Source organism: Actinia tenebrosa, unplaced genomic scaffold (assembly GCF_029948245.1).
Source record: "Actinia tenebrosa isolate PJP-AT-01 unplaced genomic scaffold, QUT_ActTen_1.0 PGA_scaffold9__36_contigs__length_13948895, whole genome shotgun sequence".
NCBI lineage: Eukaryota > Metazoa > Cnidaria > Anthozoa > Actiniaria > Actiniidae > Actinia > Actinia tenebrosa.
Genome location: NW_028292586.1, coordinates 2872468 through 2895266, shown reverse-complemented (window position 1 = coordinate 2895266; position 22799 = coordinate 2872468). Strand labels below are relative to the sequence as shown.

General features: G+C 35.4%; 4 protein-coding genes across 14 annotated transcripts in view; 1 reads left to right on the top strand and 3 right to left on the bottom strand.

Moving 5' to 3' along the window:
• LOC116304830 (uncharacterized) overlaps positions 1–17868 on the top strand; it is a 53513-nt gene extending 35645 nt beyond the window's left edge. For 6 of the 9 annotated variants that reach the window (XM_089024442.1, XM_089024444.1, XM_089024443.1 and 3 more), the window contains 2 exons: positions 10560–12412; positions 13088–13510. In XM_089024442.1, the coding sequence (XP_088880568.1) occupies positions 11260–12412; positions 13088–13293 (1359 nt within the window). In that variant the 5' untranslated portion in view covers positions 10560–11259 and the 3' untranslated portion in view covers positions 13294–13510. Of the gene's footprint in view, positions 1–6661; positions 7657–10559; positions 12413–13087; positions 13511–16396 lie in introns of those variants that run through there. The other 3 variants (XM_089024445.1, XM_089024447.1, XM_089024448.1) reach the window with 3 other exon arrangements.
• Positions 1–22799, bottom strand: part of LOC116290115 (uncharacterized) — a 63019-nt gene that overhangs the window by 12038 nt on the left and 28182 nt on the right. For both annotated transcript variants that reach the window (XM_089024435.1, XM_089024434.1), the window contains one exon: positions 377–426. The gene's annotated coding sequence lies outside the window, so the exon portion shown is untranslated. The remainder of the gene's footprint in view (positions 1–376; positions 427–22799) is intronic.
• Positions 14117–15155, bottom strand: LOC116288426 (G2/M phase-specific E3 ubiquitin-protein ligase; the record flags this gene model as incomplete). The annotated part of the gene is made up of 1 exon (XM_031695213.2): positions 14117–15155. A coding segment is annotated over one exon (597 nt), but the record flags the coding sequence as incomplete, so codon positions are not given.
• On the bottom strand, positions 15303–22165 carry LOC148904488 (uncharacterized). Of its 2 annotated transcripts, XM_089024438.1 has the most exons (6): positions 20126–22165; positions 19783–20028; positions 18889–19207; positions 18695–18768; positions 17404–17774; positions 15303–16906 (listed from the first exon to the last, which is right to left on the bottom strand). In XM_089024438.1, exons 2-6 carry the CDS (start codon positions 20008–20010, stop codon positions 16393–16395), a joined length of 1506 nt encoding a protein of 501 aa, XP_088880564.1. In that variant the 5' UTR covers positions 20011–20028; positions 20126–22165; the 3' UTR covers positions 15303–16392. The 2 variants fall into 2 exon arrangements, with proteins under 2 accessions (XP_088880564.1, XP_088880565.1); XM_089024439.1 differs by having other exon boundaries at positions 19783–22165.

Genomic DNA, 22799 nt, shown 5'->3' with positions numbered 1-22799 from the left:
GTACTACCACCCCAACTTGGGTAGGGGTGTGCCGCCAGGACCTCAAAACCCTGACCCTATCCCAGACCTAAAATTTTGATTTTACATACCCTAAACCAGACTAAAACTAAGAATTGTACACCCTATCCCAGACTAAATGACGGAAATGACGGTTAGTCAATAGATTGCAATTAATATTTACTAACGTTTTTCTTTATTCTTATTCGCCAGACAAAAACGACCAAATCGTTAACCCTATCCCAGACAAAAATGATACCCTATCCCAGACAAAATGTCAAAAAATGATACCCTACCCCAGACCCAAAAGCCGAAAAACCATACCCTATAGGGCGACACATACCCGTATAGCAAATATAGAGGAATACTGAATACTCACCTTTTTAACCTCTTCTTTTTGGCCGCTTTTCTTGGAAGAGCTTTAAATCACTGAAAAGAAAAGGAGAAAACCTTCATTCAAGAAAGAAATTTCAGAGGTAACTTTAGCCTTGTGCTACAACGAAGTTATGCCGGGCACCCAAATTGTGGCCAACAAGAAAAGTCATATGAACAGAGAAGCTTTTCACGTATCAGTAATCATGCTTAATAAGCAATGGATATTGTACCTTGCTTGATCGCGTGATTATCATCAGTTATGATGACCACTCATAGTTAGAGTGAAACACAACGAGAAAAACAACGAGAAAAACAACGAGAAGCCTATTATAGATATATAACACCATGGTCCCAGCGAAAATACAAAAAGTACCAAGGCCGGATAAATAGTCACGCATTTTAAAAACTCACTGGCTTTTATACTACTGCTCTTGGCACTAGTTTAGTTTAGCTTTAACGTATGTGCTGACACTGCGAATGCGAGTCGAGTTGGAAAGTCCCCAATATTGTTTAGAAAAGAACACTATAATTAGTAATGTTTTGGGATAGAGTGCACGCACTAAACCCGTGAAACAAATACTAATTTTTAGTACTAAATAAGGATAATCAAACAATAGGAAACAAAGAATTCTGTATGAATTACTACTAATTAGTACTGAATATTATTCACGGGTTTAGAGCGTGCACTCCATCAATTCCTTAAAATAAAATAAAATAATAAACTAAATAAGAACAATGATAGAGTACAAACACTACCAGTGTGTAACATAAATACCACTAAATACTGCTAAATTACGCTAATCCTAATGTTTTCTATTGTTTAATTAGCACTATTTACTTCTAAATAGCGCAAAGTGTTGCACACTTTTAGTGCAACATTATCTACCATTTAATATACAGTTACAACGACCTGATTTCACGTGCAAGGCACATGAGCTAAAACATGATCATGAGACTAGTATCACAGGCGAAGCCAATTACTTTCAATTGTGGGGTCATGCATGTACAGTAAACCTATTGTATCCTTTTTTAGCTTCGTTTTATCTTATAACTTGGGGTCTTAAGTTGTTGTTTATTTAATTACGTAAACTGTGGCCATTACCTGCAGAAAGAAACCAATTTGCCAGCTTAAGGAAACGGCACAGACAAAGTCTCACGAGTCTCACATATCGTAAGCAGAAGAGCATTCTCAAACTGATAACGGTGAAAGAAAACAGACCAAACAATCCATCCATACATGTCCAAAATAGACGAGCTGATACGGACGGTAAAAGTACAGATGATGAAAGTAATTTATATGCAAAATTCACGAATTAATTATCAAACTCATTAAAATCAAACACACCCGTTGATAAGTAGAATTGGTCACCCTTTGGTAAAGCGCGCGTCTTCATAATAATAGAATTGGTCACCCTTTGGTAAACATGAATATTTATCAGATGCAATCACTGAACACATCCCACTTTGGTTTACCGATGGTACCGATGGTACCGATGGTACTAATTCTTTGCCAATATTATGTCATAATAACTTTGGTCGAATTCCTTACTAATTCATTAGCATCCTGAGCAACAATACTTATAAGACGGATCTATCCATCGATCTCATGTACTTTGATTTCATCTACGTAATTCAATAAAGTAAAATGTAACTATGATTAATGAAATCCATATATAATATATATATATATTTAACATTAACAGTTTTTCTTTGCATAACTAATAGTAACATCTTTGCAACAGGGTGTATAGTCACTTTTTTATTTTCAATTATTAAATTTTAAACTATATCATTATCATTTATGAATGTCAGTAGTTTAAACTTAGGGAAATATGGATATAGAATTGTACCCCCAAGCTATTTTGCCAAAAGTTAAAAGTGAAATGGGTGTATTGACCATGTCACTCCCATTGTGCAGATCATCTGACTTGATCAATACACCCAAACTTACACTCAAGGACCTTTTACCTCCAAAGAAAACATGCAGTCTCAGAAAGAGAAATCATGAATTTTTACTACCTAAAGTTAAACCGTAACATTTATGAATTGTTTTGTAAATAGGTGTCTTTTCAAAAAGGTGCATGCAATTGTTCTTTGAGAATATAGTTTTCTGTTTTGTAAAAATTCTGCATTGTGCACTTTATAACATTCATGCTGCTTCAAGATCTTGATGTTCGTATACAATAAATAACAGGTAATAATAGGTGGGAATTTTAGTGTACCAGACCCTATAATAATAATAATATAATCAATCAAAATAAAACTATATCCATGTATTCATGCCAGTAAGTATTGATAGTAAAGATTGAACTATAAGACTTTGTGAATGCGAATGGCATTTTGAGGATATATTTTTGTAACATGTCGTTGTATCCTTTCTACTCTTGATTGATATCACCAATAAAGCATGGTTCCCATATTTCTGATGCATATTCAAAGTGACCAACATCAAGAGTGAGTTATAGCATTCACCTCAAAAATACACTCTGAATGTAGTAAGTGTTTTCTTTTAAACCTATAATTCTATTATCACAAGTTGTTTACTTCAGCACCTTTATGTTTCTACTGTAGTTAACTTGTTGAAGCCCTAGAAACACAAATCTTGATAGTCTTGTGAGAAGCATGGGTGGCGTAGCGGTGAGAGCGTTTGCCTCTCACCAATGAGACCCGGGTTTGAGTCCAGCTGGTCTCAGTATCGTATGTGAGTAATGTTGTTTGTTGGTTCTCTCATGTGCTTTGAGGGTTTTCTGGGTTCTCCGGCTTTCCTCCCTCGGCAAAAATCAACTCCTAAATTCCAATTGGAATTACAGTGGATGATTAGCTACTCTGTAGAAATGCCACTGCTAGATCCCATTTATTTTATTTATTTATTTATTTATTTATTTATTTATTTATTTATTTATTTATTTAATAATTAATATACAGTAGTGACAACTAAAATAACACAGTAATTTTTATTACTCTATGATTATGGCCCTGTAGTTCACTGTGCAATGAACTTAGCAAATAAATTGTCTCAGAATCTCTTATCATTTCATTGATTAGTAAGGCCCATGTGGGTATTACAGAAGGTAAATGGATAGTGGATTACATAAAGACCCATCTACATTTTTTTCAAATTTTGATATGAGCAATTTAGCAAAATTCTATTAAAATGGTGGAAAAAGCACCTCAAATTTAGCACATTTGCCAAGTTTGAGGGTAGTTTTTTATGTTATATTAATGCAAGAAAACTTGTAATGATAAAACAATAACAAGCGAAATAATATAAATCCACAATAAGATGCGATTGAAAAACTATGAGATATCGCGTTAAGAAGATGACGTAAACCACACTTCTAAAAATTCGGAACATTGAGAAGAAATATATCAAACTTTGACAAATGTATGGTTTCTTTAGATTCATTTTGCCATACCTCTCAGTGATAACCCAAGTTCGCACTGATGACTAGTGGCAAAACTAGGTTTGATATCACTCGCACTTTTAATTATAGACAAAACTACAGATTGTTTAAGGAAATCGAGTAAAATAAGTAGCGTTTGAGACGTCAAAACCAAGCAGTCAACTTACGTTTGCCTAAAGAAGTACAGACATTAATATTTTTGTTATTGTCTATATATTTTAACCTGCATGAAGCCCTTTTTTGGATAAACAGGGCAGAGTTGAAGTCGGACTGCACTTCTTTCTCAGAATTTCCATGTTCAAGAAAATCTGTTTTGTGCTGGTGTCTACATCAAATCAGGAAAACTCGCAATGTAGGCAACTTTCACACCGTTGCAATATCCATTTTAAGACAATTGTAAAACGATAAAATGCTTTTATTTCATTTTCTGAGATTCAAAATCTTTTCTAGCCTGCGTCACATCCGGAATTTTCTTACGAAGAAAATTCCGGATGTGACGCAGGCTAAATCTTTTCTAATGTATTTTTTTTCTATTGTTTTGATCTCCACCCTCGTGGGAGAGGCCCAGCTATAGAAATAAGACAAAGTAGGGGCTTATGGAGCCGTGAGGTAAACCACATCAAAGAACCCTGTCCATTATGTAGAAAATTCCAAAACTGAAGTCTTCAATGGCGTGGCTATGGTGTGGCTATGAATGGAACTTTATCACAAGGCGCCATGTTTATCATGAGAATATAAACCTTAAATACCGCGTATAAACCACGTCCTGTGAAACGCTTGAATGCGAGTATGACCCCGTCAGCACGTATCCGCAAATTTTTTTTCGCGGATACGGGTTCGCGTCCACACGTGTTCGAAAATCTTTGTATCCGTACCCGCAAATTTTCAAATACGCTGACGTCACGCCATCGGATCCAGTCTTCGGTGAGATACATACATACATACTACATACATACTTTTATTTGTTAAGCAGGTTAACTAAACTACGCAGCCACAGGCTGATGTGGACCTGCTGTCTAACTAATTACAATAATCTATAAATAACTAAATAGAAATATCTAAAAAACAAAAATATAGAAAATCAATTAAACTTATATTCGTTATAATTATTCAATAGATAATAAATGGAAATTCAATAAATAAATAAATACTAAATACTTAAATTTCTAAAATTTCTAAAAGACTAAAAATATAGAAAATCATCATCTTTTTTCGCTATTAAAGAAGCCCTGAATGAAAAATTATTAATGTCTTTAGAAAATTTACACATAATTTGTTTAAAATTATCCTTACTAACACTTGATTCCAAATTAACAATTCTGTTCATAAAGTTCCAAATAACTGGGCCTCTATATTGAATCGTCCCTTTTCCAACTTCATGTTTTACTCTTGGGATTTCAACTTGGTTTCCCCTATGGGAGGATTTTGCTTTTGTCTTTACTTTGAAGAGGGACTTCATGGAGTATGGAACTTTATCTTGAAGAACATCATGCATTAAAAGGAGAAGGCGTCTTTTGTAGATGTAAGAGATTGGTAACCAGTTTAGTTTTTGAAGGTTTTCTTGGTGATGAATGATTCGTGCTGCTCTTGCATGAATGGGATCTAAGGTCTCCATAACTGCAGAACTGCAATTACCCCACACCACTATACCATAGGTTACTGCTGGAATAATGGTTTTAAAATAGATCTCTTCTAATACTTTTACAGGAAGCTTCTTCATTCTTCTCAATGCCCCAACCTTCTGTGTGAAAGATTTCTTCACATGGTCTACATGCATTGACCATGTCAGTCTATTATCAATCACTAAGCCCAAACAAGTAGTATGATCCACAATATCGATATATTTATTTCCAAGATAAATTGGTGGAGCTGGGCCAGTGAAGTGAGTTTTGCTGAGGATCATGACTTCAGACTTGATAGGATGGATACTAAGTCTGTTATTTATACTCCAGAGTTGTAATTGTTCAAGTATTTTGTTTAATTGCAAACAGACTTGGTCAAAGGTCTTCCCGACACAGTATATAGTAGTATCATCTGCATACATATAGACGTTCCCAAGTGTAATAGCATCAGGTAGGTCATTGACGTAGATTGTATATAATCTTGGACCAAGGAGTGATCCTTGGGGAACTCCATATTGGACTGTTTCCAAATCAGAAGTACAGCCATTTATAACTGTACACTGATATCTATCTTTCAAATAATGCATCAGCCATTCATGAAGATTACCAGCTAATCCAACAGCCTGAAGCTTGAGTGATAGAATATTATGTGAAATACTATCGAAAGCCTTCCTAAAATCCACGAATATGGCTCCAACTAACATTCCTTTATCCAAATCCATTTTCCATCTATCTGTCATCGTTAACAACATACCTTCTGCAGATAAACCTCTTGTAAAGCCCCACTGTGATGGACTTTTCAGAGAGGACTCATTTAAGAACTCATCAATTATATAGCAAACTTGATGTTCTAGTAGTTTGCTAGGGATACACAATAAGGAAATAGGTCTATAATTAGCAATGTCTGTTCTAGTTCCTTTCTTAAAGATGGGAGTAACTTTTGCTCTCTTCCATGTGTAAGGGACAATTCTTGTTTCGAAACTACTTTTAAAAACATTCACCAAGCCATTGATAATTCCAGGACCAGATAATGAGATTATGGCACTTGATATCCCATCGAGACCAGCTGCTTTATTAGCCTTGATTTTCTTAAGACTTTAAGACTTTTTGTGTGGACAGTGAAAACGATTCGAAACCGATTCGAATACGCTGCGTGTGGACGCGAACATTTTCGTATCAAAAATTTCCGAATACGTGTGGACGGGGCCTAAGGAGGGAAAATCTATTTGTTCCAGTAAACATGGGCGCCGCGTGAGAAAGGAGGCAAACGGAAGAAGACAACCGCTAATTTTGACCACTGCATAGTTTCGGACAGTTTGTGGGATACCACCGGATCAGTACCAACATCACGAAACTAAAAAGAAACCATTTAAACATAGCTACTAGCTATAATTTGAATCAGTATGCATTCTCTTGTAGTCTTATTATAGTCTTATTGTTTCACCGAATAATTAGAGAATTAAATATTACAAACAGTTGTTTTTTTTATTCAAACGTGGGACGTTTGTCATGCTGTACTTTGTCAGTGTGAGTGAATAGAATCGGCGAACATGCCTCAAATAAAAATTGTGTGACTTATCTCGAGCATATTTTATCTCCTTTAATGTTTATAACTATACTTCATGAGTAAATCGGAAAGCAGCCAAGCGAGATGAGACCGTGCATGGTGCGAAAGAATTTGATGTTATGATCATTAGCAAACAATGGAATTCCCAGAGCATCAAATCGTTGGGAAACGATCAATGTTTTCTGTATTTCTCGTTCGCTTTAGATCGCTTTAAATGAGTTCAATAGTCTTGCAATTTTGTGTAATATTAGTTTAAGTTATAATTTGTATCCTGGCGTAGTTTTGAGACAAATTATCAACGAATTTTAGAATGATGGAAGATCTTGTAAGATTGACTAGAACACTGCGATGAAAAATGCGCATGAAATAATTACCCCGTCTTATGCATTATACGTTTTCCCAAAATCGCATAAGTCAAGGATATGAGGCAATTTTCTATTCTTTTATATTCTGCTAAAACTTAAAGAACATCAGGCTAGCTAATATATGCTTAATTTTTGGATTGTTAGTGAGCGAAAGTGCTACAACTATAGCTAGCTTTTCGACAGAAGCCAGTATTTTAAAATATTCTTCGGTTATTAAGCTTGCCTTACTGAAATGATTTCAAGAACAACAGCAGATCGAGTGAGTTGTACAAAAAGATACCTCTTCGATGAAGCAAGAGAAGGGCATAAACAGAAATGACCTGACGGTAAGTCTAGCTAAGCTAAGGGCTAAAAACGTTTCATAATTTTACATTATTATAAATATTATTCCACTTTCATTTGCATTTTGTACTTATAGTTTATACTTAACTTTTATTTATCAATGTAGTTGCTTTTGGTTAATTTTACTTTATAAGCAAATCCAGTGAATGAATTTATAAAAGACCACGAGGTAAAGATATTTACCAACTGTCAAAGATATTCTGCAATATTCGAAGCCTATGCGGTCCATTACACAAGTATTCATTAGCGGCTAAGCTAATGCGAATGTTTCTACTGACTTTTGAATTGAATTTTAGACTTTTACGTACCTTTTTGGCTGTTTTTAAAGTGTTTTTCTACGAGACTTGCAGGGCTGTCAACTCTCCCGGATAAACCGGGAGTCTCCAGATTTTGGACCGTATCTCCCGGTCTCCAGATTAGAGTCTCAAATCTCCCGGTTAATCGCTGAAGCTGACCATTTCTTGTGAGGCTCTACTTTCACAACCATAAAATTCCAATTATTTTGTGTTGTTTGTGTTATTTTACATCGCTAACAAAATCAAGACATTCCTCACAAACTGTTCTTGCAAGCAGGCCATTGTAATATAAGCGATAATCGGATTGGTCAGAAATAAACCAATCAAATGTTACAAAGCGAATGACATCTTTTCGCGCGCTTTTTGATGCGCTGTGATGTCATATCCCTTCCCTATCAATTCTCCAGATTTGAATATCTCGGGGGTTGACAGCCCTGGACTTGGTTGAACTTGTCATGCAACATGCAAAGGAGCGCCTGTTGGCCAATGGTCACCTAGGAAAACGCGCGTAATGCCAAGCATGACAGACACGTGCGTTTAATTTTCTATTGAAGGACCATATGTTCACGGGCTTGATTCCCGATAGAATTAAAAACATAGGACTTATTAGCCAAACAGTTTATTTCAAATTTCCTTTTCCTTTTTTCTTGTAAAAACATTTTTTTATCTTAATCTCGCCGAACCTAGTACGCAGATGTTACATATTTTTCAGTTTTGATTGACGGTAGTCAATATTCCTTCTTTCCTTCCTTCCTTCCTTCCTTCCTTCCTTCAAAAAAGCCAAAAGAATAACAAAAAAACCCACAAAACTAGAAATAATTCATTTTACACGTAAAGAGATAGAAATTCCTAAGAATACACTTCGCCTAGAATCTAAAAGTAGACAGTTTCGAGTTGCTCAGGGTTAGTCTCGATTTTGTGTAAAATATTTATGTTCCAGTGAAAGTTCGTGGAATTTCAAAGTTTTTGTGTTGTTGAAGATGTGCATTCTTTACTTTACCATTGGTATTTGTGAATATTTAGACACTGATTCGAGGCTAAGCCTGAGTACAGGATTCTTTAATCAAGGAACACAGCAGTTTTATTGGAACTCGAAAATGGTCTATTCACTTGGGGAGGGAACCGTATTTCCTCTACCAATAAAGCCCCATTCTAAAAAGCTCCCACACCTAAGGAACGCTGTAGTCCTTTCCCTTGACAGGCCTTCGAAAGTCTTTCATCTGTCGAGATTATGAATAAAGTGATAATGAATTCCCAAATATATGGAAAAGCTCTGATAAAGAACGAGCTTAATAGAGAAAATAAGGAAATTTCAGCACTAGTAGCTAGCTGTACGCGACTGAGCGGCGTCTACTTGGAATGTACCTTAAAAAACCTAATCTGATGCAAAATAAACCTTCAATATACAAGCTAGTCCTAACGATAAAAACGACGAAAGGCGGACGAAAACAGAAATAAAATCAAAATGTATGTAAAAACAAGGCGGGAAAATTTTAGAATGCAATCGTTGTCATGGCTGCTGTATTTTTCTGTAAATGATTCAGTTCTTATTGAATTTAGCAAAGGCAGCTAGCGCTTTTACACCTCATATTTAAACGGCCGCCATGCCCCGTTCACACACGACCCTAAGAACGGCTGCAAAGGAGGCTACGTTCACACCAATTCAACCTTCCTTCGTTGTTTGGTCGCATCTTTAACCACGATTTTTAGTGATCGTTTAAAAACTATACCTCCCCGAAGGTATATATTGGGGTACTTTTCGAGAAGGGGGAGGGGGGGGAGGGGGGTTTCGTTGATGACCATCATCTCGTGCAGCACATGCAGGTTATCAGTAACTCTTATATTTAGTTTTGATCAGGCCGAAAGCTGAGACCAAATTATGACTGAGCGACGCTTCCAGACAGCCAAGTTTGAGCAATTTTATGATCGCGTAGACAAATTATACTTTCTAAATCAGATATCAAAGCTGAAAACAATCCCAAAGATAGCGTGGGAAAACTAAGATATCAGCACTCTAGTCTCACTGTTGAATAGAGTGCACGCACTAAACCCGTGAACAATATTTAGTACTAATTAGTAGTAATTCATACAGAATCCTTTGTTTCCTATTGTTTGATTATCACTATTTAGTACTAAAAATTAGTATTTGTTTCACGGGTTTGGAGTACTTTTAGTCTCACTGTTGAATAGTTAGATAAATTTATCTAACTTAGATAACTATTTAGTTGACGTCACCTAAAATAGTAAAAGCGCGCCAAATAACGGTCATGCTAATCCGGGGGGTTGTTTTACCAGAGAATGAGTGAATAGACATTCATTTGTATCATCGTTTCTCCCCCTGATCTCAGTTTCAAATTTAGGTGACGTCAGCTAAAATAGTAAATAACTTATCTAATTTAGGTAACGTACACTATTCAACAGTGAGACTAAAAGCACTCTACTTGTATGTGAATGTCAATTGTAAAATTTAACCATTAATTTTTAGACCGTTAAGGATTATTTCATTGAAGTTTCAGCTGAATTATAAAGTTTCAGAAAATTTTCGTCTGCCAGGTAGCACTTCAATGATGGAAAGAATTATTGATTCTTAGGGTGGAAGGAAATCCGCAGAACTCGAAAAAAAAAGAAAAAACACTGGTGAGAACCAACTATCTCCTCTACTCACATTTGATGGCGATTCCAGGGACCGAATAGTACGGTGGCCGATTGGAACAAAACAATATTACAATGCATGTTACAAAAAAAACACACACATACATACAAGATTACATGTTTAAAGACAAAATTACAAATTTGAAAACAAAACTTCAAATCTCAAAACAAGTTTTCAAATTGCAAAACAAGAATACAAGCTGCAAAACAGAAATCTACTTGTCTCAAAACAATATTACAAGTTTGAAAACGAAATAACAAATTTAAAAACAAAACTACGCGTCTCAAAACAAGATTACATGTTTCAAAACAAGATAACAATTCTCAAGACTATATAACAAGCTGCAAAACAAAACCTCAAGCTGCAAAACAAGATTACAAGTTTAAAAACAAAATCACAGATTTAAAAACAAAACTACACGTCTGAAAGCAAAATTACACTGTCAGAACAAGATTACGAGTCTCAAAACAAGATAACGAGCAGGAAAACAAAATTTCAAGTTGCGAAACAAAACAAATATTAGGAGTTTCAAAACAGGGTACACAAGAATTAAACCAACAAATCTTAAAACCGTTTTACAGAAGCTATAACAAAATAAACAATTCTATAATTTAGTGCTCGAAAACAAAATAAAAAGGATGGGAGCTCGGCTACCAAGCTCCGAAACAGCAAGCGTCGCGTTGATCAGCAGAGTTTTGTTGTGCCGAGTGCTGTTTAATCCTGCCATCGTTTTCAGGAGGATGGTTTTCTTCCCTCATTGTTGCTTATTCCTTGCGTTCTTTTCAACGACCTGTTGTTCTCTGGACGCTTTACCGCCTTCTCCATTTTTAACCACCTTTACTCATCTTCAAGATTGTATTGTTTGTTTCTGTTACAGTGGCTACTCCTACGGAAGCATCATAAGGTTTCTTTCCGCTTGTTACGGAGTAAATATTACTCTCAGGCAAATCAAATATTTGATAAATCACAAGTACCACCTACGAAGAAGAGGAAATCGGAGCAATAGGAGGGATATAGAAAATGCGATAAACGCGGAGCTTAATGGGCCTGGAAGCTTAATGGGTTATAGGGCGATGACTAGATGCCTTAGAACCAAATACAAACTTAGGGTTTCTCGAGACGCTGTCATGAATATTCTCAAAGAAATGGACCCTAGTGGAGTCAAAGAAAGAAAGAGAAGAAAACTTCGTAGGAGAGTTTACCGCTGCCCTGGCCCCAATAACACTTGGCATATAGATGGTTATGATAAGCTGTCTCCCTTTGGTTTTGGGATAAGTGGATGCATAGATGGTTATTCTAGAAGGATCATATTCTTGCGAGTGTCATATAGTAACCATGATCCCTCCATAATTGCTGGATATTATATGAGTGGAGTGGAGCAACTGAAAGGTTGTCCAAAAAGAGTGTGGTCAGACTGCGGTACTGAAAATGGCATTGTGGCAGCACTACAGCAAGTTTTTCATGAAAATTCGACTACCGGTGGCCAAAGTTATGGACACAGATATATTTCGTCTACTGCTAATCAAAGGATAGAGGCCTGGTGGTCTATTTTCAGGAAATCTCAGAGCAACTGGTGGTTGGAACTATTCAAAGATTTGAAAGAGTCTGGATCATTTTGCAATGGTAATATTATTCATGTTTACTGTTTGAGGTACTGCTTCATGAATATCATACAAAAGGAATTGGACTCTGTGGCAGCCAATTGGAACGAGCACAGAATTAGAAAAAATAGTACAGCTGAGTGTCCTAATGGTATTCCTGACGAACTATTTTTTCTTCCAGAAAACTCAGGTCAGTATATACGTATTGGGTATGAGGTATTGGGGCGAGGAACCCTGTTAGAGTCACTCCCCTTTTAAAACTTCTGGATAGATCCGCCCCTGATACAGATGAATTAATGAATGAATAAATATATAGATGTATGAATGAATTGAATGGTAGTAAATGAATGAATAAATACATAAGTACAGGTGAATGAATGAATAAATGAAGTGCAAAAATTGAATTGAAAGATTGCTAAATAAATAATATTAATAAGCACTCAACAGCAATTTATGAAACAATGGATTGAAAACATAGAAAATAATAAATAGCAAAGGTTGTTTGCAACACTCTAACTAGCTCTTGGGTTACCTGTGCATAATTAACATAACACATGATGGCGGACGAGTCGAGTGTTTACTGAATGTCGGAGGAGAATTTCAAAATTATAAAGAAAGGTTAGAAAGGTACAATTAACAATTTATCACTTTGAATTAGAAATATAATTTCATTAATCGTATTTAAAGCTGTCACTGCGAGTTTTTGCCAAGCCAAAAAGGCCTTTTCATCTGCGAAATGCCATCTTAATTGCATGTATTTTTAAAAGCTTAGAATAAAAAATAAGTTAAATAAGGTCAAACGTTTTAACTATTTCTGTGCATTTCATTAAAGTATTGTGCTTTCTCTGTTTGATATATTTTAAAGGTGGCACAGACATGTTAAATCAGCTATCCTCAGAACAGATTACCTGGGCAAAAACCAAGTGTATTCGTCCCTCCAGTCTGAGCGGTAACGATTATTTTGATAAATATGCTGATTACATTGTGCAAAGCCATGGATTTGCAGTACCAGTTTCTTGGCAGGGTGCTCTTAAACTTTACTTCTTTCTTAAGTCCGTTGCAGCACGATAAGAAAAGCAGGTATATATAGCTTAATTAAGTCGATGCAACTTAAATAAGGAACTTATGTGAGAGGATTCAAAACAAGGTGTTTGGCTTTGTTATTTATAGGCACAATATTGTGCCTTCAATAAGACATTATTTTACTATATAAAAAAATTGTTGTGTTTGTTTGAAGGTGTGTATTTTTTGTGCTGCTTGTTTAGAAAATAAACACTATGAAATCCCACTTTGCTGTAATTTGTGTGTCTCTTTAACTCTAAAAGTTACATCTTTGACACTGCATCAAATAAAAACTTTTAATTTGTAAATTCAGGTTATACTGTAGGTATAAACATGTATACGTATTACATAATATATTTTTATCTTTGTACATGAAAAGTTGGAATAGAATAATAATTCACCACTTTCCAGGCCATAGTAGGCATATATTGGGTTCACTGATCAAACACAAAGCAGGCAGGCATCCCTAGCATGCAAGGTAGTTTCAAAGGATTATTCAAATTTAAACCTTGCAACCTCGGATACATGTTTTGTGTTAAAACAATGCATTGTTTAAAATTTGTATCTAAAATCAGATTTTGTATAAACTCAAGATTGATTTTACTTGGCCTGTGAAAAAATAATAATAAACATAATATATTGTATAGTAGTATGAACACTAATTCCCTTGCTTTTGTTTTGTTTTACTTATGACTGTTATACTTGCTCATGAATAAAACACTTTGTTTTACAAGCCAAGTAAAATCACTACTATATCAATATAATTTAAACTGCAATAATAATTTGATGTAATACTAGCTCAAATAACAATACAATTTCAAACCATAGTAAAATCACTACTATATCAATATAATTTAAACTGCAATAATAATTTGATGTAATACTAGCTCAAATAACAATACAATTTCAAGGCATAGAAAAAAGAAGTGACTTCAAATTAACTCTAGAGTTCAAAGCTTAGTATTATATGCTTAGCTGTTATGTTGTTGAAAAATATTTTGAATACATAAGTTTTTTATATGAATCAAAAATGTGTCGGTAATAAAAGTTCATCAATGTTTTTATTGTAACTGTTTAGTGTTTATATAAACTTATTTTCTAAAAAAAGCACTTCCTTGTTTCAGGTTTCAGTGATAGTGATGTCACAATGAAACATAATTATTAAGTAAAAATCCAAGCTCTCACATTCAACAAATGTATAACTTCACTAACACAAAAAATAAGTAGACCTGATGTTAATTAATTAGGTATCATAAAATCACTGTTATTAAGTTTTAGATGCAGCCAAATCCATAACTACCTTCTTTGATTGCTTGAACAATAAGATCATGAAATTCATCATATGACTGGATTCCTCTTGGCAAGTACAATGTCAAAGCACATGTAGATGCTGTTGGGAATCGCTTTACACCTGATTCATACTGGTAAAAGTAAATATCAATAGCCTTGTGAAAACCCAATATTGGGATTTTATCAGCTCCAGTGATAAAGATTAAGAGCTGAATCAAGAGACCCTCGGGATCAGAATTTTCAATATTGTCTAAAAACTCCTCCCACCACAACATAGTAGCTTCTTCTTCTTCTCTTGCTTTATTATCATCATTTGACCCTGGATTGGTCAAATGAGCATGAAGCAATGTCCTAAAAGCAGAAACCTTTAAAACATCAGAATTTGACACACAGAAAATTTCCTTAAGGGAATATGGATTTTCTTTGATGTATTTTAGAAAACCTGTTGATGCAAGACCTTCCAAAAACTGATCAATTGCAGCCTTAGCTTTGTATATGACATGACTTTTACACAAGAGAGTTGCTAGTTGATCCTTGTCTTCTATCTTCCAGTTTACTTTTGTGATCCCAGTGTAAGCGTTTTAGCCTTGGGGCAACCGAGGAGGGCGTGCAGGCGAGATTCGTATCGACGAAAATCCCACGTCCCAGGCGTCGCGACCACTGACTAAGATGCTTTTGCGGGCGAACTTTACTGCGAGTGATACCAAATATTCACGCTACCAGGACGATCACTGAGTAAACGCAAATTTATTGATACCAATACGTAAACTGCAATACAACATTGTAACAGCTCACATTAAAGACTAATTACCAACATGATTTGAATAAGAAAACTGGCATTTTATGAATACATTTATTAACAACAACATAATACATGAATATTACTCGCAAGAAAGATAATATAATAAGTATAATCATGGCATAAAGCAGTATAAAACTCATTTTGATAGCGTGGGCGTTTTGAGTTTTCCGAACAAAATATCTAAATAAGAAATAAAGGAGTACTTACATATCGATCCCGCTTGCCTCTAAAAACCAAGGATTTACCAAAGGAACGTATTCGAAAGGAGTTTGGATACACAATCAATATTTACGAGTAACTATTTGGAAAAAACTGGCTAATAGGGACGCTTATGGCCTTTTATATGCGCGTGGTGACGCTAAAGGATCATTTTACAACGCTAACAAAAACGGGAATAAACAAAGAAAAACAATAACGTAACTAGGTATCATAACTAGGATTAAACCATAAAAATATGATATTATGAATGTAAATAAGCTAATTAATAAAAGAAAGAATGAATTGAGGAGTTGTCCTTTACACCCAGCCTCAAGAATAAAGTCTGCTTCTTCATTCAATGATTTTTGAAATGATTCCTCATCTCCTGCATAAATTATCTTTAAAAAAATGTAAAAAGTATAGTAATTGTTAAAACCCATAAGTCTATTTTAGAAAAGAGGGGAAAACATGCTTTGAACTTGTCTTATGACAAATAGTGCTTTGCAGCAGTTATCAGATTCAAGTGAATACTATACTGCAGCCTTCATGAGGTGGCCTTTTTATTCCATTAATATTAACAAAATTGATATAAAATACATGTTCATTACATTTCCATCTTACATTATTATCTGACCCAACAGTTTTTCTTGGTTTCTGTGTATGCATTTATTATGAAGTTCTATTTATCATTGATTGACTACAAATGTTTTCAGTTATTAATCAATTATGCATACAACTGTATTATGAATTAAGAAATAAAATAAAGGGATTTTAAAATAAAGTATGGGTTTTAACCTGAATTATCCACAATTCATCTTTCAGTCTTCAGCCTTAATTTGGTTGACTATATGTGTTACCTTTCCTATCTTTGATCTGGCATCAACATCAGTGACGTCCAATATTGTTGGGATGCAACCACTAGTCCCACCATGGAAGTAATCATACACGGAGCCAGAAAGACAGCACATTGGTGGCCCCCCTTGTTGAAGGGAAGTTGACAAAATCACTCCAGCACAATAATAAGCTCTCTGTTGAATCAAAAGGGGATTGCTTGTGAAAACCTTCCTGTCATCTGCTCCCTCCAGAATACCTGAATGATCCACAATAGCCTTAAGTACCAGACGAAAAAACTCCCTAAGTGGTCCTCCCTCATCTTCAGCATCTTCGCCTATAAAGTGCACTTTCAGTTGTACATATTTTCTAAAGGAATTTTTTGAAACAGCTCTCACACAATCTTCCCAAATATGCTTCCTTCTGACTCGTATTATTTGTTGATAGTCATCCCCCTCTTTTTCAGCCTGATATAGTCGCAACAGCGACTGGATTGACTCTCTAGAGAATAGAAAAGTGAATTGTTATTTAATAATTGATAACTTAAATTATTAATTAAAATGCATGCATGCATATATTCAAACTATAATTATGTGGTTCCAAATATTATATCCATACCCCTTCATGCATGGAGGAAATTGGAAATTCCTAAAGGGGAGGGGGGGGTGGGTCAAAGGGAAAAAAAATGAAGGCTTGTAGTGAAAAAAATTGGAAATTCAAGAGAGGTGGGAGGATATTTTTTCCACCACCATATGCTACATGGCTGGGTATATATACTGTTTGGATCACACATTTAAATCCACCCATAAAATAAACTATATAGTTTCTAGCAATATTGTAATTGCAAGCAATTTGACTTTTCTAAAAATTACCAAATTGAATAATAATATTTTATTAGAAGTGTAATCCTTTTTAAATGGGTTAATATTACCCTAATTGTGTAAATCACTGGAAATCTAAACCATGCAATTAATAATCAGCTGTGAAAACTTACTTACCTTTCTTGGTTTTCATGAAACACTGACTGCATCAATACCTCTTCCAATAGTTCTGAATTATTATCTGCGTACATACTTTCTTCAAAGTCAGTCTCAGTGCTCAAATCAATCACATTACAGTACTGTGTGTATATACTGTTAGATGCACTAGGGTGTGTTGCAGCAGGTGTTTCATTCAGTACTTCACTTGTGGATTGTGGAGTCAACCTCGGTCCCAAGCCATCACAGGTATCATGTCTTGAACTTCTAGAACTATGAGAAACTTGGTTTGTGGTTTGCCTAACTCTACGGTGCACAGCTTTGTCATGATTATCAGACATTACAGCATTTTCTGGTATATTGAAAGAAATCTCACCCGAGGAAGACAGAAACTGAAAAAAAATAAAACATCATGAGTTTTTAATTTAAATATTAATGAAAATTAAAATAAGAAGAAAGTAATAAACTTCAAAAATAATAAACAAATTGCCGTGGCATTGCATTGACTGGCCCGAAAATTGCTGACTCCTGATGCTTCCCTTTGAATGATTTAATTCATTGTTATATGGAATTAAAAATCATGCAGCTTAACTAGACTTAATGTTAGTAAACTATAATGATGAAAAGGTAAATTATACACCGTGAAAAAGATGAAAAAACTTACTGACGTGTCGGACGCTAGTCCTTTGTCGAAGTAAAAGAGAAAGAGGTGGTAGAAAGGAGTGTATAGATAGATATAAGACAAAAGAAACCAATGAGAACAAGGTAGGCAAGGAAACAAAAACAAACAAAAGACAAAAGAAAAGGTTAGTTGAAAGTAAAGCGTTCATTAATCCTGTTGGGACTAAGAGTGCCCAATAGGTGAATTAAGCCACATTTCTTTGGTCTTGCGACAATCATTGTTGCCGTTAATCAAAGAAAGACCGAAAACAATGAAGTCAGAAAGAGAATGGTTAGCTAGATTAAAATGGCGGGAAACTGGTTTGGTGGGATCGTTATTGCGAATATCATAAAGATGATTGCAAATGCAATCACCAAGACGGCGGCCAGTCTCGCCCACATACAAAAGATTACAGCGGGTACATTTAATACAATATACAACATTAGAAGTTGTACAAACAAATTGGTCAGTGATTTTAACAGTGGATTTAGGACCGACAACAGAAGTGTGAGAAGCTATGTGAGGACTAGTGTAACAACGTTTACGAGAACAGCGAAAAGTACCAGGTTCTTTGTTGATCTTTGGGTAATTATCATTATAACTTCATTAATAACTCAATTATCTGAAATCACAAAATTAATAAAGTTGTACCTCACTGGTTATTCCTTCACTAGAACCATCTTTTTCTTCTCCTTCTTGTTCTTGTTCATCAGAATTAAGAATTGCTGAATAAATTAACCATGAAAAATAAAGTTATCCAATGCATGTTATATAACTGTATATAGTGATGTAACATGTATCAGAAAACATAGGTGCCACAAAAGTACTGCAACTATTGCACTCACCATCATAGTGTTTTTGTTTGCATAAATACAGATTTATTCTGTTATATGGTTTACCAAGAGATTCCTTGTATTCTTCAACACAGAAAAGTTCTGTAGTTCCTGGAACATGTAAAACCACATCCATATCTGGGTATAACAGAATCCACTCAACATCTGGATTCCTTCTCAATGTTTGGTTATGAGCAAGTTGTTTCTCTACTGCAAGTTGTTTGACTGTAAGAGCTGAATCTGATTTCTTGACTGAAACTGGTAGAGTTGATCCTCTTCTAATTTTAAGCTCCCTTGAGTTGTCCACAAGGTCAACAAGACCCACATTTATCTATTAAAATAATCATAATTAATATATATTAATAATAATAATAATAATTATTATTATTATTATAACAATATTTGGTTATATTACGAAATATATTTACCAAAGAAGAAATGTACTAGTCAGTTGTTTCCCCTGCCAACCCAAACCCCCACGCCACCCCCTCCATCATCCATCAACCGAGCGGGAGAATTTACTGGACAATACCATTTAGTAACCACCACAAGCACCTTATTTTCACTCTAGCACCTTATTTTCACTCTAGCACCTTATTTTCACTCTAGCACCTTATTTTCACTCTAGCACCTTATTTTCACTTTGGCCCATGATGAGGATGGGGATCGGAGTTTACAGATGAGTTACCCATTGTCCCCTCGTGGGTGGTGGAAACGCGGGCCGTGGAAACAACTAACAACCAAGCGTAGCAAGTGCGGCGATATGCATAGGCCTTTTTATATTACCAGCTGGAGGAAAAGGAGAAGATTTATAGTGGTAACATAAGCTATGTTTCGGAATTCATCAAGCTTACGGAACCGTATGCAAAGTTAAACTGTCAAATGCAGACAACAAGTAGCCCTCACCTTAACTGGTTCTTTGCTTTTTTTATTTAGGTCGGCTTTTGTTTTAAAGTGGCCAGATCTTTCTTTTTCCTTTTCCTTCTTTGCTGCTTCAAATTGTCTTGATTTTAACTCCATGAATTGATCAAAGCTAGGCACAGCAGCAGCTTGACCGTCTACAGCTGACGATCCCCATGAAGTGCAAAACTTATCATCGTTGCCTATTTTCTTGCCACACTTGCTACAAAACATTCTGCAGGTGTCATTAGGCTAAACATAAAAAGAAAAAGGATGAAAAAGATTAAAATATAACTTTTGTGAGCCAAAAAATAACAAAAATTTGGAAATCGTTTCGAACGTTCCTTACCTTTCGCCGGGTTCTGCCAATGACTTATTAATTCCTGGAATGTACGTGCTACACGTGAATATGTAGATTAGTAGAAGAGCCCGCGGTTCTCCTGCAGTATATACCAATATAATTTTTAATCGTTCAGAGTTTTTGTTTTAGTACTGGTATTATTTTGAAAATTGAGTTTTGTTTTTATAGTTTTGACTTTTGTAAATGCGTTTTCAGATCTGAGTATTTTTAGATTGTTTACTTATATTAGTGTTTTTTCATCGTTTAATTTTTGTTTCGGCCCTCAGGCCGAAACAGTCACTACATTCGGTTTGCCGGCCCATAATAGTCTTCGTGCGTGTCATTTAGCTGTCAGAGTTTTGGACCTAATCCAATCACATGCAATGGGAAAATGTAAAACATTTCACCATGCGGAGTAATTCGGAGAGTTGCGGTGAATCTTCTATGAGGTAGTTGTGTAGACTATATTATGCCCTTTCGCATGACGCCATTTTTTGGAAAAAAATATATTATTGATTAACCCTACAACAATGCGTATTTTATTCCTAAGTCAGTATGTAGATCCAAGTCGCCAAGTAGGTAAGTTATTGAAAAGTTATCCAAAAGCTTTTGTGATTGTGCGGCAAATTAGGGCAATTTGCCAGTCTCAGCTGCCTGTGAGCATAAGTTGAGAAAACTGGTGAGTTTATCTGTGTAACTAACAGTTGATGCATATATATTTTGTGAAGCAAGCTTCCGATATGTTGTAGCTTCGTGCGCATCTGAGGACATGTTTTTGGTATCGGTTATTATTTAAACTAGGTCCTATAAACAAACAGTGCGTACTTTACAACTTTAAAGATAGAAGTCTGAAATCATCAGTTTTCATTTATTAATACTCTGATTTAAAGTATAATTTCTTGGATTCGGTAATATTTTTGAAGCACCAAAAGATGTAAATTTGAGTAGATTGGTGACGGCGCACTGGTCGAAGACACGGCCTTGTATCTTTTCGTTCGAATTGAGACTTTCGCATTTTCTTCAAGCTACGATATAAGAGCTAAATACATTTACCATAAATGTCAAAGAGCAGAATGAAGGTTTAAAAAGTATCCTACATTCAACATAGCGCGTACAGTAATGCTCATGTGCCAAAATATTTTGCACCAAGTACTCTGCTCTCTGCGATACTCGATCATTGTTTATATCTATTGTCGGATCTCTCATTCGTTCGGCGAGACGTCATATGTATGTACGTTGCCCTGTTTTCCCCAAAAAACTACGATGTTTCAAAACAAGAACCACTAAAATCTCAAAAAAACTTAATTACGATGTGTTTCGTCCAAGAGAATTTTATAACAAATGTTTCCATCGAAATTTGCGTAAGACTTTGTAACGTGAAAGTGTACCGCAAGATCGCTCTTGTCTGCCATTTTCAAAATACAGCCTGAGACCCAATCATTACCACAGCAAGACCAAAATTCTTTATTCAGCAATGCCACACAATAAATAGATAACAGGCCGAAACATCATCGCTTTCGAAGCGATATAGGCTTGTTGTATGTGTTTTTTGTTCTAAACTTTGTTAAAGTGTTTCGAAATTTACTGTTTTGCTTTGCTTTACTTGTTAACTTATTTTGATACTTGTTAACTTGTTTTGATACTTGCACTCGACGAAAAAATGGATTTGTCATGTAGGCAAACATATAGACAAATATATGGGCAAATATCATATTTGACTAATAGTAGACAATATTTGCCCAATGACTGTATATGATATGTACCTACACATTTATCCCATGGGCACAGATGGCAAAGTCCGTATGGCCCAGTAAAATCCCAAACGGCAAATATATAGCAGATATCATATCATCCATACATTTACCCGGTAGTAAATGTGAATGCTCATTTGATATGTGCACGTATTTGCCCAGCCCGTATATGTGTTTTATGCCTTACGTATACCCTGTGTTTCCCCAGGCCGTATATGTGATTCATGCCTTACATATACCCTGTATTTTCCCAGGCCGTATATGTGATTAATGCCTTACATATACCCTGTCTTTGCCCAGGCCGTATATGTGATTAATGCCTTACATATACCCTGTATTTTCCCAGGCCGTATATGTGATTTATGCCTTACATATACCCTGTGTTTGCCCAGGCCGTATATGTGATTTATGCCTTACATATACCCTGTGTTTGCCCAGGCCGTATATGTGATTTATGCCTTACATATACCCTGTGTTTGCCCAGGCCGTATATGTGATTTATGCCTTACATATACCCTGTATTTTCCCAGGCCGTATATGTGATTTATGCCTTACATATACCCTGTGTTTCCCCAGGCCGTATATGTGATTAATGCCTTACATATACCCTGTATTTTCCAAGGTCGTATATGTGATTTATGCCTTACATATAACCTGTGTTTGCCCAGGCCGTATATGTGATTAATGCCTTACGTATACCCTGTCTTTGCCCAGGTCGTATATATGATTAATGCCTTACATATACTCTGTATTTTTCCAGGCCGTATATGTGATTAATGCCTTACATATACCATGCGATATGTTCTGACCGTATATGTGATTAATGCCCCCTTAATGCCTTAGATGTACCAGCGCGTCTTAGCCATATTTGCTCAGTTGAATTATGCTCATCACATTTGCTAAATTTAACTATGTTATCAGTCTTCAGCTAT